Source organism: Aphis gossypii, chromosome X (genome assembly GCF_020184175.1).
Source record: "Aphis gossypii isolate Hap1 chromosome X, ASM2018417v2, whole genome shotgun sequence".
Lineage (NCBI taxonomy): Eukaryota > Metazoa > Arthropoda > Insecta > Hemiptera > Aphididae > Aphis > Aphis gossypii.
This window is the reverse complement of record NC_065533.1, coordinates 17,263,210-17,279,597: the sequence shown is the minus strand read 5'-3', so window position 1 is coordinate 17,279,597 and position 16,388 is coordinate 17,263,210. Positions and strand designations below refer to the sequence as shown.

Genomic DNA, 16,388 nt, shown 5'->3' with positions numbered 1-16,388 from the left:
TACATACGGACTACCAACCGTTGGTTAGTTACACGTAAATTACCGTACCTACTAACTTAACAACTATCTTTTCAATAGAAAAAAAAAACCCCGAAATATTAAAAATGCCGATTTTTGATTACCTTTTCACTTGACCCGTTCCAGACTTGGGTCCCCACCCTTCTCGGGGTTCCACTGATAATAATAAGATGTAATATGTTAATTAATATTATATCGAATAACACTGCAACTATTGCAATAATAACCGACTTTTCTGTAAGATAACAACCGGCGATTGTATTATTTACACTTATATAGTATGTTTTCTTGATAACGTAATAATTATTACCTGTACCGTACAGCTGTACGTAGTTCGAATGTCCTTCGTGTATTTTAGCACTCATTTCTCAATCGATATCTATGATTTCTTGAAAAGAAATTACTTCGTACTTACGTAGTTCCGAACAACGTATGCAATATTTACGATTTTTAATGTGTCGATGATTATTAAAATATACGCGAGTAATGGGTTGTGCAGGTTAATGAAGAATTTATTAAGTGGATTTCTAAGCAATCGGGTCATTACTACAGCACTAGGACACCTATAGTATAATAATGTGACGTCCTTGTGACGTCGTATGTTTAACATAATTCTTTTTTATCGTAGAGTAGTGTTATAGTTTTATAACTATTACAGGTGATGTTTTGAATTGCTCACAATATATACGCTCTCAAAGTCGGTGCGTTTATAACCCTCGTAACTTAAGATCAGACTGATCAAGTCCTCGTATTTTTTCTTTATTGAATGCACATTTCATATTAGATTTACTGCCGCCGTCATACAGTAAATACGTAGGTAATGGAATTCTCATAGTTGTGAAATCAATATAATATAGTTTTTCAAAATAATCCTCTTACGTTTTCCAATACTAACACAAATAGTAACACACTTAGTTATTCGTCCATATGTACAATATAATATTATAACGAAGTGATATACTCATACTGATATAATATTTCGTCTAGTCACAATTCAATTAAGTGTAATATGTATTACACTTAAGTATCGAACTACTGATGCATTTGAGTTTCGTGTAAGTAATCCATATTGACCATATCGGTATAATTAATTCGTGTTAGATATTAACACGATATTTTCTCTTTTGAGTTGTGTGTTTCCAAGTTTCTTCTCTTATGACATATTCGTCCTAGAGTTTAATTGATATTGTATGCTTACATAAAAACGAATACGCCTATATGTTGGATTGTACATGATACACTGTATACTTATGGCCATGTACAAATACACGTAGGATTTCAAAGAAATCTAACAAGTTTTACAACAACTGGGCAATATTGTTTACTAAGGTTAACTTGGTTTCACTCAAAGTCACGTATCCAAATATACCGGTTGTCGGCCGAAAATTATTTTGCGGATGTATGCTTCCTAATTGTATTATATAACATCTAAAAATATTATATATTTTTTTTAAATAACTGATACAATAGCTATACGAGTATTAATCGTTTTATTGTATATAACTACTATACAGACGGTAGTTTAGTTTATAAGTACCTAGTTAAAAGTCATATTGATTATAATATATAAAGTAAACTTGCATATGTACTGTGTTTGTATTTTAAATAGTAGGTAAGTGATTATATTAGAAAAAAAGTATAGTAAAAATCTTATATTTTTGTTTTGAGTTATACATCAAGTGTAATCAACCTAATAGGCGTTTTCGCTGTTGTTAATATTTTGTATATATCATAAAATCAGCGTTGATTAAAAATTCGTTTTTATTGATTATATACCTTATTTTTTATAATATCTAAACTTTCAACAAATTCGTTTACATCGAGCAAACGATCTAATAAAAATTATCGTCATGTTTACTGAACTTTTCAGAACGACTATTATTATACCATAAAGTCGAATACATTAACATTCAAATGAAAAGTTAATATTATGAAAAAAAATCATATTTTTTACTATTCAAATGGTACACAGAAAGTTAGTTGAAATAATTTGTCAAAAAAAAAGTAGAATAACAATAAAATAATACAACTGTTATTTTTGAAATAACATAAAAAAACAATGCATATTAGTTCGTTGAACCGCAAAGCCGTAGAAATGGAAATATTATGTTAAACGTAATAAAAGTGTATTATAACATAAAAGTAAAATTTAAAATTTAAAACGTTTTAGTCATAGGAATTTTCTCAATACGAGATTTGTCGAATGATATCTTCAACAAAAAACATTAATGATAAATTACTAACTTCCAAGTGTATTTTGTGCGGCTGTGAAACTTAAAAATAATATAACGAAACGCATTTACCGCGGTTTTGTTCAACTCCAGTCGGACTTCCTGATGTACTAGTTGGCCTGCATCGAGAGTCGTCTCGATACACGTTTAATATTGAAACTGGTTTATCTAGTATTACGGTCGGTCACCGAGTGAAGTATAGTAAAAATAATAATAATACCTATACGTAGGTACACGAAGATAGTAAAATAAATTTTAAACTGTTTGATTTGTTTCCTTATTCTACATCATTATTGTTCCGATAACATTCTTTTTTTAATTTCAGAATAATATATTGGAGTGTATAGTAAGTTGTTGAAATCAATATCATATTATCATATAATTCTGACACGTTTAATCGGAATATTGGAAATTACGTGTTAACTTTAAAAATCGCTTATGCGTGAAACCACAATTTCTAGTTTTATACATAAAGTGAGCGGAGTATAACGTATTATATTAACATATTATTTGCATTACACATCATTTATGAACTCCATTATTCATACGATAATGATAAATTACTGTCATATTTCTATGTTTGTATATACAAATGAAATCAGTTGAACCGACGTCGGAAAATATTAACTCAAAATTCTCATTTGAATAATAAACTCGCGCACTATCTGTACTCTCGCTCTCTCTATAGTCTATACATATTTAATATATATATATATATGTATATTATCATTATATATCATTTATTTATTAATAAATTGTTTTATTGTTGACCAATAAAATTTTTTAATAAATTACTGAATTGTTTTATTCGGTTTCCTATAAAACCAAAACCTTTTAACCATTATTAGATTAGTTCAACCTCAACATGATTTCATATTTATACAACTTGAGAGTGTAAACCCAACCTTTAAATATAACGGCCAATATACTCAATAATTGTATTTCAATAAACCATATTCGTAGATCCACATCGTATTTGTGTTTTTAAAAATTTTAGGTATTAATATTTTTCGTGTGTAGTGTCACATCCCTATGGTGTTCTATTGATTTTATTTTGAAACTTTGTTTGCTATAGTTTTTTATACACGCACTTATAAACAAAATGTTTGTATTATGCTAATTTAGTACATATATTATACATACATATGTATATTATATATTTAAAAAATTATACATATAATTTATTATTTTATTAATATACTCCTAATTTGATTAGCTAGAAATTATGTTTCTAAAATGTAGTCTTATAATATACTGCTGGAATGCATACGGGATATTTATATATATCTATTCATAACCATTCAGATGTAACTTAGCAATGTGTAAAATTTCATAAAAACAATTTGATTTTAATAACTCAATACTAGATAGGTTAGGTAACAGGTAAGACTGAACATCAGAATTTATATAAAAAATATAAATTAATTAAATTTGAATAAAATAAAATTTGAGTTTCTAAACCCACTATATATTAATAAATAAATTTAAAAAATGTTATTTCAATGATGTCTTTATGACAAGAATATAGTTTCTTGTATAGAAATAAATAATTTCTATAATTATTATAAAAAATTACTAAAACTATGAATTTAAGTTGTAACGTTAAGCTACAGTTTAATTCTTTTTACTTATTATTTAGTTATTTATTACATAGCTCATCGATTTTAATAAATATAGTTTCTTAGATGAAAAAACTTAATAACCCGTCGTCAATCGTTCACTAAAACTTTGAACTTAACTTTATATAAATCTCAAATCTCATTTATATACTAATTTGTATTCCAAGTGAATTGTTCATAAAGCTTTCAGTAATTTAGTTTCTCCAAAGGAATCAACTTGTACGTGATATTTGTATATTTTTCACGTCAATTAAATTATTTTATTTTGATAAACTTAATTCGTAATCATTGCCATTTAAATCAGTTATTCGTTTTTCTATTTTTTAGTAAATCATTTATTTTATACTTAGAATTCAAAACCTAGGTATATATAATATATATATATATATATATATATATACTTATTTTTAGATGTTTTGTTTTAGTTTATCCCTAAAATCATTTCATTTAGATTATAGAATAAAATAATTTATACCCATAGGTTATTTAAAGCAATTAAATAGTTGTTCAAACAAATATTTATACATAATACATATATACATATTATACACCTATCTACTAATTTATATTTATTATGATTTGTTGTTTTTTCCTATTGTTAAAAATATACATATTAGCATTTTATAATGTATGTCTTAAGTGTGTTGCAATCAAATTGCTTGTTAGGTATACCTATAGGAGTATTGTTTTTGAAATTAATTACAATGTTCGAATTTGATTAAAGTGTAGATTTTTAATAAATGTTAATAATATATTTTCTATTTTAACTGATCGGGATGTAAATTTAATAAATTTTAGTATTTCAAATTAATTAAACTTAATGTAAAACAAGTTGATTTTATTACTTATAAATAATAATTTTGAAATCTTTATGCAATAGTGCACAGCAATAAATAATTGTTTACAATTGCAAGTATAAATATTAATTATTTTAAGTAAAGTTTGACATTTAATTTCTGCCTTGACAGGTAGAGACAAGCGTGTCAAGTTATATTATAAATATTTGAACATAATGGTCAATGATTTTATAGAACAATAAATAAAGGTATGAAGTTTTAAACATCATTAAAAAATGATCTGTCCGACATATACACTTTCGAAAAGACCATTTGTCTTTTTTTATCAAAGTTTCACCTAAACTTAAAATTAATTTTATAAAGGTATATTGGCTATGATTCAGAATCATTATAAACGGAAAAATTGATCGTTGATCTTATTTTATTTTTTGAATACATGGTGTTTATGGGAGTATAACGCTAATCATGTTTGGTACAGACAAGTTTTAATTTAACATAATTTTTGTAAGCCGAATTTATGATTCATGTGACTCTTATTCAAATCCATATAAACTATACTTTATAGTTAGGTTGTATATAATAGTATAGGATTATTCAAAATTATTCATCCAATTTAAAATACTTATATTTAAGTTTTTAGGTTTTAAATGATAATTTATCCATAAATAAATAATATAATACAGTAGAACTTCGATTATCTGAACGCCAATCAACCGGACGTCCAATTAACCTGACGAGAAAAAAAAAGAAAAAGTCGGCTTTTTTAGTTTTAAAATATGTCACATATTATAATTAAAGCTTATTTTGTTTCAGTTAAATATTTTAATAAAATTATTCGTTTATGATTATGAATTTTAAATTATATTATATAAATATTAATAATAAATACATACATACAATATATTCATACGATTATATAACCTTTGAATGTCATATGTCAATCATCCGGATATTTGCTTATCCGGACCACCCTTGACATTAATTAATCCAGATAATCGGAGTTCTACTGTAATATTTAAAATTGTTTGTATGGAATTTATATTTATAAGTTCTATATCATGACTTACTTTAGTCATACGAACAACATCTAATAATGGATAGTTAAATTCGTTCTCTACTTGCTCCAGCATGTCCACATTGTAATTAACTTGGCCGATTTTTTAGTGTCTGTACAGTTGATGGTAATGACAATGGTACGTAGTTAGACATTCTCCATAACATATCCCCAAAAATAGAAGTCAAATGGTGTAAGGTCGGTTGATTTAGACTATCGGGTGCTAGTCAATAGATAGATCTTTTAGAATAAACCTGTATAATAATACATACTATACGTTTATACACTTATTATATTTTTATTAGGTTTCATATTAATTTAAATACAATCTTAGACTGTTTGATTCTAACATAATATTGTGTATCAATAAGTCATTGTTTATATCCTTCCGTAAAATACATCAAAATATGTGGTTTTAAATGAACACAATAAAACGTCTATGCCCTATGGTATAAAATCAATAAAATAAAAAAGATCAGAAATATATTTTACAATATAACACTCTATAATAAAACACTTAATATTTATTGATACTTATATTAGTGTATGAGTATTAAGTATACTAGTATACTTATCATGTGTTAGTATACTAAATAGTGAATATGTTTTGTAAAGTTTTTATTTATAAATCACATTTTGTGTACCAACTCAACACCATTATTGTTTTTTTAATTGATTTTTGTTCTAATCAGTATCTTAGCTTGGGAGTTAGGTCATTAAGAGAACATGCCTCAGTCCGAAAAAGATTTTTTTTAATTACTGGTTTTTAAAATATGATACTTAATATTTACATAATTAGATAGAATTATGACCAATTATAACTCAATCACGTTTATAAATAAAATGTACCCACCAACTACTGTCTGAAAAAGTATAAGAAATTAATTGAGCTTGAAATATCAATTTTTGATTATTCCAATCAAATTGAAAAATATTTGTTTTTCTTAAAATTCCAAGAATAGTGAAAGCTCAAAAATGGCGCTAATTTTTATACTAATATTATTAATTATTATTATTGTTACACTTAGCACGGAGTTTCTATTTTTTTATCCATATTTACATGACTCGCTTTCTTCTCTCCAGTGTTAATGAAAGACTTAAATTAAATTCCGGCATTTTAAATTCATTGGCTTGTTAGGTACTTTCTAAGATATGCAGTAGAACCTATATTTAGTGTGGTTAAACCAGCCTATAATTTTTTATACAAAATTAAATTATACATACATTATTCATTCATATTAAAAAAATAATTTTAATTGAAGAAAATGAAACGCAAAAAAAAACTGCGTAAATTAAGAGTATGAGTTAGTATTTTGTTCTTGTTATATCTATCTTAACGTTAAAATATTATTCAAAATATACCTACATATTTTTACTTGTAACAACAACTTTAGTTGAAAGAAGCTTTTTTGAAGTGTATCAATACATATTTCTGAAATTCTATTAGTGAAAATCGACTAAAATTATTTAATATTCCATCAATATTGAAAAAATTATTAAATTATTTGCATTTGAAAAAGAAAGGCGTTTTGGTTTCAAAATTTAACTTGATTGTATTGTTATTATTGTCCTCGGCGTGACTTATTCAATTTAGTTTTAATTTTTGTTAGGTTATTCGATTTTTTTTAATAAACTAATTTAGATTATTATTTTATATTAAAAATAAATTTTTTAACACTAGGCAGTGTGTTTTTTTTATTTTTTATGTTATTTAAAAAATTATTAATGATACCATAAGTGCTTATTAATTTTATTTAGTAAAAAAAAAAAAAATAATATCTGGTTACGGTATCATTAATTCTTGTATAACCGTATGGTCTTGGACTCCAAGTTGCATAAACTAGGTATATAATATTATATACTACACCCATAAAATAATAATTTAGTCACGTCTAATAATTTATTTTAGTATAAAACGAAGACATTTTTGGCATTGTAATAACACAGAATATTTTGGTTATTAAGTTTATATTTTTTTACTATTTTTTTTTTCAGAGCGCTATGTCGTTTTTACTACTTTTTGTACACGGCGAAGAAATTGGGCAAGAAAAACTGGACCGTTGCAGATGTATTCAAACACAACATTGTAAAAAATAATCCGCACAAAGTTTTGTTCGTATTCGAAGACAAAGAATGGACTGCACTGCAGGTTTGTGCGAAATTTCGCATTTTCTTACATATAATATAACTGCAGTATAGATATCGTACGAGCCTGCAAAGGGCAGTAATTTTATAGACTCTGAAAGAAGTTTCGTTTCTAATAAATTGTAAAAAATTCCAACTACACTATCATAAAATAAAACACTTGTCAAGCACACAATATTACAATTAAAAAAGGTTAAATCAGTTTATTCACTATAAAATATAACAATTTATTTTATTATGATTTATTGAATATTTTAATTTAATTATAATTATGTTGTCCAATAACATATACATCACAGACAGTTTTGATTAATGCCAATTTTATGAAACATGCAAAATACAATAAGGAGATGAAAATGAATTTGGTCACGTATATTATTTTTTACAAATGTATTTTAGAGTTATTATGGGGTCCATTAATAATACAAAATTATTATTTTTCATAAAATTAATTTGTTAGCCCCGAGAAACCTTGGGTTCGGTTCAATTTTTCTTCAAATTTGATAATTAATATTAATGTTATACTTCCCATTCAGAAATAGGGATCGTTGGTGCATAAGGACCTGATAAATTATTCAAACTTGTCTTATGTGTCCCTCAAACAATTTTAATGTGGCTATATAGATCAATACATATTTTATTTTCTCATTTTGAAATTGTACATTTGTGTTAACCATTTTGTATCATAATATAATATATTATCAAATAAAAGCTAATCAGTAACTATCTTTGTGAAATTTTAAAGTTTAAATTTTTCTAATTTAATAAAAACCTTAAACACTATACTGTCTTACGTAGTTCAAAGTAATTCTAATAATTTGTAGCCTATCGCTGTGGATGGCGGTTAAATTAAAAGATCAAAGAAATAACTACAAACGAATAGATAGATTTGTGTTTAACTCCTGTATATTTTTTTACAAAAGATAATACCCAATTCTTAACATTCAATAATTTAATCATAAATCGTATTAAACACGTATTATTTAAGTATAAATTTATACCATCATGTCTTAAATTCGTTTACATGATATGTACATCGATTAAACAAGTTATAACTTGTACCTAAATGACGCGGGTTTGAATGAAAACTGAGTGTGTTTATTTTTGAATTATCTCACTAAGTTTATTGGTATAATCATGGGCATCAAGTTTTGTGTTACTCAGATATCCCATGAAACTATAAAACTCGACGCCCATGGATTAAGTGTTATTAGTTTATTAAAATCAAGGTTTTATAATGAAGTATTTTACATTTTTTCTGGGTTTTAGTATCAATATTAAAATAGTGCTATCTTAAGACATTAAAAACCATATTATTTATGATTTTAAAGTTCATATTCGGCTATAATTTTTTAATCAAACCTTTTATTTGGATTAGCACAGTTTAAATTAAATAAAAGTAAAAAAAAATTGAAATTTATATTTTTATAGTTTAAACATAATATAGAATGAAAACAATTACATAATTGATAGATTTTTAATGTGATAACTAATAACTTACAACTTTTATTTTTGTATACAAAAATATTGAGCTAATATGTTTGTATAAAGTTGAAGGTATTGTTTATGTAAATTGTACTTTTATACCTAAAATTTACTTAATCCGTTCTAAATTACCAAGTACCATTTAATACTAAATAATATTATCCTAATATTAATGTGTCGATTAAAATTGATAACTATGTATAGTGTATACCTTTTATTGTTTCAAAAATCAATTAATAACGGTTAGAGAGGTATAAATTTACAAAGTAATGTACTTTTGATTTTCAAATTTAATGTTCTTAAAATTTAAATGGTTTAATAAATTACAATATTTTGATTTCTATGTATAATGTATTAAAAGGAAATAAAACAATTCAACTAAATAGAAAACTTGTTTATGGTTTAATTTTCAAAATGAATACTTATAAATATCAAAAATACCTTATGTCATAAGACTATGTCATTCAAATAAAATTAAAATAATAACGATTTAAAGGATGCTGCTGAGGAGTAAAAACCAGTTTAAATATTTAGAAATATAGTACTGTACCTTGGTAATATTTTTCAACCGGATAATTCAAACCCGTTTTAAACTCTTTGGAGCTTTAACAGGACATAGTTGGTAAAAATATGTTTCCTTATACATTTATAGTTAAACGGTTAAACCCATCCCTCACCGAAGGAAAAATATGTTATTTCTGTTAGAAATTTCTTTTTATATGTTTAGCATGAACATTAAATCACAGCCAATATAATATAGCATATATATATAACAATATAGTACATAAAATATTATACATAAATATTAGATATATATGTATAACAATTGTAACACTTACAATTTTAAATAAATAAACGTTTTGTTTTACAAGTTAGTAAATACATCGATAAGCTACGGTTACACATTTTAACAATTATACTTCTACTCATTACTTACCGTTCTCTTTAATCACATAACGATTAATATTGATGCAATAGTAATAATGTGTAAGAAATCAATTTAACGAATTTTCTTCAGAAAAGTTAAATATTTTAGAAAAATCTATGAACTTTCTCTATCTAGTTAGGTACTACTGTAAATAATATATATTTTGTACACCGTATACGTATAGTATATAAACATGTATAATTAAACAATATACTGAATAATTTAGCACAATTAAGACTGTCTTAGTTTTATTTACAATCTAAATTTACTGTATTCTTATTTACGTAATCTATACTGAGTTTTTAATTGAAACCCAAACTTTGAAATCTTGAATAACTGCATCGCTGTAACTTTGTTCATGGGACAGTAGTATTGTTCATATATTTATGTTGTGTTAATATGATTGAAACACTTTGGAACAGGTTGAAGAATACAGTAACAAAGTAGCCAACGCCATGTTGGAGAGAGGTTTCAAAAAGGGCGATGTGGTCGGGCTTCTGATGGAAAACCGACCCGAGTTCGTGGGAATTTGGTTGGGCATGTCCAAAGTGGGCATTGTAAGCGCGCTAATCAATTATAACCAGAGGCTGGTGTCATTGGTCCATTCCATCAAAGTGGCCAACTGTATGGGTTTGATTTACGGATCTGAATTGTCATCGGGTAAGAATATAAGCTACAGTTACTATACGTTTACACGTTCACGTTAAAATGGTCTTAAATATACAGATAATTGTATTTTACTAGTAAATAAATGAAATTCAGCCTATAAGTAAGTAACTTAACCGAGGATATAAAACCGTTTTAACATCGCCTCCAGAATTAAAATCCCTCTCTTGAATGTGTTTAAAAACCGTTCTCTTTAACATTTTCTTCTAAAGGGTGAACTCAGAAAAGTTTAAACATTCAATTATTTGATTAAATAAAATTTTAACTGAATAAAATCGAAATAATTTTCTCTTTTAAAATAATTAGTTATTTTCGAAATGTAATTATAGAAAGGTATCGCATAAAGTTTTTTAATAATTTTTAATTTGATAAAAATTTAATTATATTGGACACTTAGTTCAATTTCGAAATATAAAATTTGTATATACCCATGAATAATATTTCAGAATTACAACAAAATATAGAACATTATATCCATTGTTAATACATATACCTACATGTGATTACAAAATCTGAATTACAAATATTAGTATATAAAAAATAATTGTTTGTACATTTTTTTTAAATTTTTGTTCAAGTATGAATTACTTTGAGGAACATATTGTATGACATTTTTTACAACAGAATATTTGTAATTTATAATTTTTTAAATTTAAACGAATTTCGTAAAAAATTGAATATAAAATAAAAGTATACCCATATATTTTTAATAATTTTATACAATTATAAAAATAACTATTTAAAGATCTTGTATTCAATTTTAAAGAATTTTGATCCAAGTAAATAACTTTTTATCGACTTCTTTAGGAAAAAAATCGAAAAATTTTCATGTATATCTCGTAAAATATTAAATAATATTAAATACTATTAATACTATATATATAGAAGCTTATATAACTAAAAATAGCCTATCAACGGCTATTCGATTTAGAGTTACAATAAAAATATAAATCGTTTGAAGCGAATAGTTATTAAGTTATTATGTTGAAAATATCCAATGTCATAAAAATTTGAACTATAAACGGTCATCAAAAAATTAATTTAACTTTCCGATAGACATTTTTTTTTAATATATAGGCTGAAAAACAAAGAATCTTGATTTAATTTTCAAATTTTAGGTTTTTATAAATTTCTAATTACAAAATAATTTGTGATCACTTACGAGATTTTTCACTTTGAATGCTTATAAATATGTTGTGACTATAAATTTTAGATATTTTTTAATTGAAAAATGAACAATTTGTTATGAACCATAACACATTTATACTGATTTATACATTTTTTATTGTCATTTATATAAATAATAATAATAATTAAGTAAAAAATTTCAATTGTCTCAAAAATATTTGATTTTTTTTTTTAAAAATTATATCATAAATAGAAAATATTTTTTTTTTTGACCTATTTAAAGTAAAAATTAGATTCAATTTGCTATCCAATATCACCTTTAAAGTTTAAAATTAGATTACTTTGTTTGACTTCTTATTGTGTATACAAACATAAAAAAAGCATCATTGTGAAATCAATAGGTATACGGTTGTGCTCAAAATCTAAAATGTATTAAAAATATTCGGAATATGTAGAAGTAAGACTTACCAAAATAAATCTGAGCTTACATAAAAAAGTAACTTTATTCAATTTATTTTATAGTTACAAGAATATTTTCTTTCACCAAATTAAAGTTTGGAAAGATATTAGTAAATTCATTGTACTCGTATATTTTAACAAAATTAAATCCGTATTTTACTATTTTATGTACGGTATATTGGTATATAAATCCTAGCTTTAATTAGATTATTTACACAATATTTATTACAATTGTCTATGTGATATAGTCATCGTATTATAACTTCTTGACAGGTATTTTTTTAAATATTAAATTAAAATAAATTCAATAAAAACATTTTTGCAGACATCGACGATATCAAGAATGATCTGGACAATGGTATAAAACTGTTTAAATGGTCGAGCACTTCACCACCCACTAACGATGGTACTTACTTGAACCACATTCTGGACAAAGCATCACCGTCCGCGCCCAACCCGCCAGAAAAACCCGGTTACAACGACAAATTGCTTTATATTTACACGTCCGGTACTACGGGTTATCCGAAAGCAGCCATCATTACCAATGTCAGGTATAACGAAAATTGACATTTCTGCAGTGGTTTTGACAGACAATCTGTGTAAATTCACTTTGTGGTGACGCGAATTTATATACGTGCATTGTGCAAAACAATAAACAATTATTTGACTCATCAACCCACTAATTTATTGATAAAAGACGCTTTTTCACATGTATATTATATTTTTGTAATTAAACAAATTGATGTTTTGCAAATATTTAAATTAACACAATCTATCTCAAGTATACATAGTACCCATCTCCTTTCTAAAATCGGCCCACCTAAAAAAAAGATTGAATTTCCAAACTCACAAAACTACATAACTACTCTCGTGCGTACCACTGAATTCACGAATTTAATTATATATTATAATAATTTATAACTGTAGTGACACTAATGATGGTACATACAACACAATACAACAATATTTTTGTAATGGCATAGTCTTTACCTAAGTTCGGATTAAAGGAAAATCATAACCTGCGATTGAAAACATTTAAAGGAATCGACCTGTAATTTTAATTTTTTTATTACGTTTTATATAAATCAAGAAAAAATATTCGTTTCCCGTTATTTCGATTTTATTTCCAATTGCCATTTTATTATTTTCAACTGTTTGCTTCGTATCAAAAACCAAGAAATATTCAAATTTTAATAGATAAACTAAATCACATTAATATTAATATATTTTTTTAATGTTACAATTAATATAAAATTTAATTGCATTTTTTTTTCATTCACTAGTAATTTTTTTATTTTAAAACTTATATTTATTTATGTAAAACGTGGCAATTAATTTTGTTATTTTGTAGTTTTCCACAAAATAAAATCGAAAACACTACCAAAAAATCGCAAAAATTGTAAAAAAAATCACAGAGGAAAAAAAATAAAACAGTTGAATATAGTTTTAATTTTTTTTACTCACACAAATTAAATTTAAAATTTTACAAGCAATTTTAATTACTTACTTTGCATATAATATCAACCTATATAGATTTCTAGACTTCTGTACTCGTTGTTCTAGATATATTTTTATCGCTGGTGCTTATGCGTATCAAGTGGGTCTCAAATACAGCGATCGGTTTTACACACCATTGCCGTTGTACCACACTGCTGCCGGCATAATGTGCATCGGCCAATCGCTACTTTATGGTTGTACCACGGTCATAAGGAAAAAGTTTTCCGCTTCCGGATACTTCCAAGACGTTTCCAAGTACAACTGTACCGTAAGTCATTGTATTGTATTATATATTAATATATTATTACGTATAAGGTTATGCCATGTTTGTCCCTGCTAATGACTTTTTTCCGGTTAATATACTCGTATATGTTTGAAATTAGATTTTTAGAAAATTATTACCTATCTACTGCAATAATTTTCATAATTCATGTTTAAGTTTATGGTTTACATAATCTCGAAACAAAAATTTATGTATTCTAAAAACCCGAGACACTGAGTGCTAATCTATATAAATATTTTAAAAGCGTAATTATTCCTAATTCCTAGTTTGTCCGTTAATTATAATGATGATTTGCTAGATAAGTTTTGAAGATGGGTATGCAGTGTTAAAGTTTTAATTACACTGAGAGTCTGAAAGGTCTAAACGACTCTTTACAAAATGAAACATATTTTTATAAACATTTAATATAGAGTTATAGTAAACCAAACTGTAAATTTCGAGCGCAGCGAAATCAAATTTTTTAGTTTAAATTGATTGAGTTTAAGTCTAAAATGTCATTACCCACGAGTCACGACTCCTCACAAATATTTATTAACCCCGGCTCTTATCATACTATCCAACACCCTCATAAGACTTGTACAAGCGATGTATTTATTTTAACTATCATGTTCTTACACTACAGGCGGCTCAGTACATCGGTGAAATGTGTCGTTACATTTTAGCTACTCCGCCCAAAGCTGACGACACCAACCATAAGTTGAGAATCATATTTGGAAACGGACTGAAACCTCAGATATGGAAAGAATTCGTATCCAGATTCAACGTACCTCGGGTTGCAGAGTTCTATGGATCGACGGAGGGAAACGCAAATATCGGTAAGCTTGTTCGATAATATTTATTCTCCAAAAAAACAAACTTAATGAAAACTTTTACAATGTATCACAATGAAACTGTGCTATTAAAAAATAAAATAATAAGTAACTTGTGAAACGTAATTTGAAAATTGCATTGTATGTATAAACGTATAATAGATAGACGAAATGCTGAAAGTCTCCACGATTATTAATATACTAAACAATTAAAATAATCTAAGACCGTTAGAGAAAATAATGTTATCTATTACTGTTGATTGTTGAAATAAATCCAATTTTGTCAGCATTTTAACCTCAAAATTTAGACACATAAATAGAAATTGCGACTAGGTTTTTTCGATATTTTTGCTGCTCTGAGAACATTTTATAAGAAACTTTATATACAACTATCAAGCTTTTTGTCAGTAAAATAAGTTAAAAAGTTAAAATTTTCAAATGACTATAGGTTAGTAGTTAAAAAAACAATCCAATTTTTTTAGTTATATAATGTCTACAAAATGTTACTTTAAATATTTGGTAAAAATTTCCAGTTTGTAGTTTTGTACAGTTATTCATTCCTGAATTAAAATATAAAAACAAAATATATTTTGTTGAAAATTATCGTCCTAAAATGATGTCCTAACAAAAGCCTCAATTTTGATTATTGAATCAAACTGTTTGCTCTAAATCATATAAAGAAAATATACACACATGCACTTACGTGTACACACGCACACATCATTGTAAAACAATTACATTCCTCACTCCACTCTGAATCTAAAATTATAATTGATTTTAATTACATTAAAATGAAATGTTCAAATTCCATGCCATAATATATTATAAATTAATAAAAACTTAAAAGTGTCATCGGTTGTCGAATAATTGGTTTGTCCATAAAATTGGAAACATTTGGTAACCATAATGATGACCAATATTATAATTTGGCTTTTAAAATTATCATTTTGAGGTTTACATTAATCACATTATATACACATTAATAACAATATTTTTGTTTTGTAAAATAAAGTGTAATTTTATGGTTAATATTTACTATTTAGTGTACATTATATCCTTTCTATGTTTAAGTGCTCAAATGAACTTTTGAAACTGGCAGCAGTTCACATTCAACTTTGTAATATAATTATATGTGTTTAAACACATATTTTAACCCTGCAGTCTACGTATTTTTCTTTTATTTGAATCGAAACTATAGTGATTATCAATTGGCAATTTGACTTTTGAAATATTGACTTAAAATAAGTCAATATAACATATCTACATAAT

General features: G+C 25.6%; 1 protein-coding gene across 1 annotated transcript in view; it reads left to right on the top strand.

Annotated features, from left to right (window-relative positions):
- The window catches only part of LOC114121939 (long-chain fatty acid transport protein 4-like), a 45,959-nt gene that overhangs the window by 26,215 nt on the left and 3,356 nt on the right, over nt 1-16,388 (top strand). Inside the window, exons 3-7 of the mRNA XM_027984456.2 lie at nt 7,715-7,868; nt 10,700-10,937; nt 12,856-13,081; nt 14,094-14,295; nt 14,933-15,125. Coding sequence (XP_027840257.2) covers nt 7,715-7,868; nt 10,700-10,937; nt 12,856-13,081; nt 14,094-14,295; nt 14,933-15,125 — 1,013 coding nt within the window. The remainder of the gene's footprint in view (nt 1-7,714; nt 7,869-10,699; nt 10,938-12,855; nt 13,082-14,093; nt 14,296-14,932; nt 15,126-16,388) is intronic.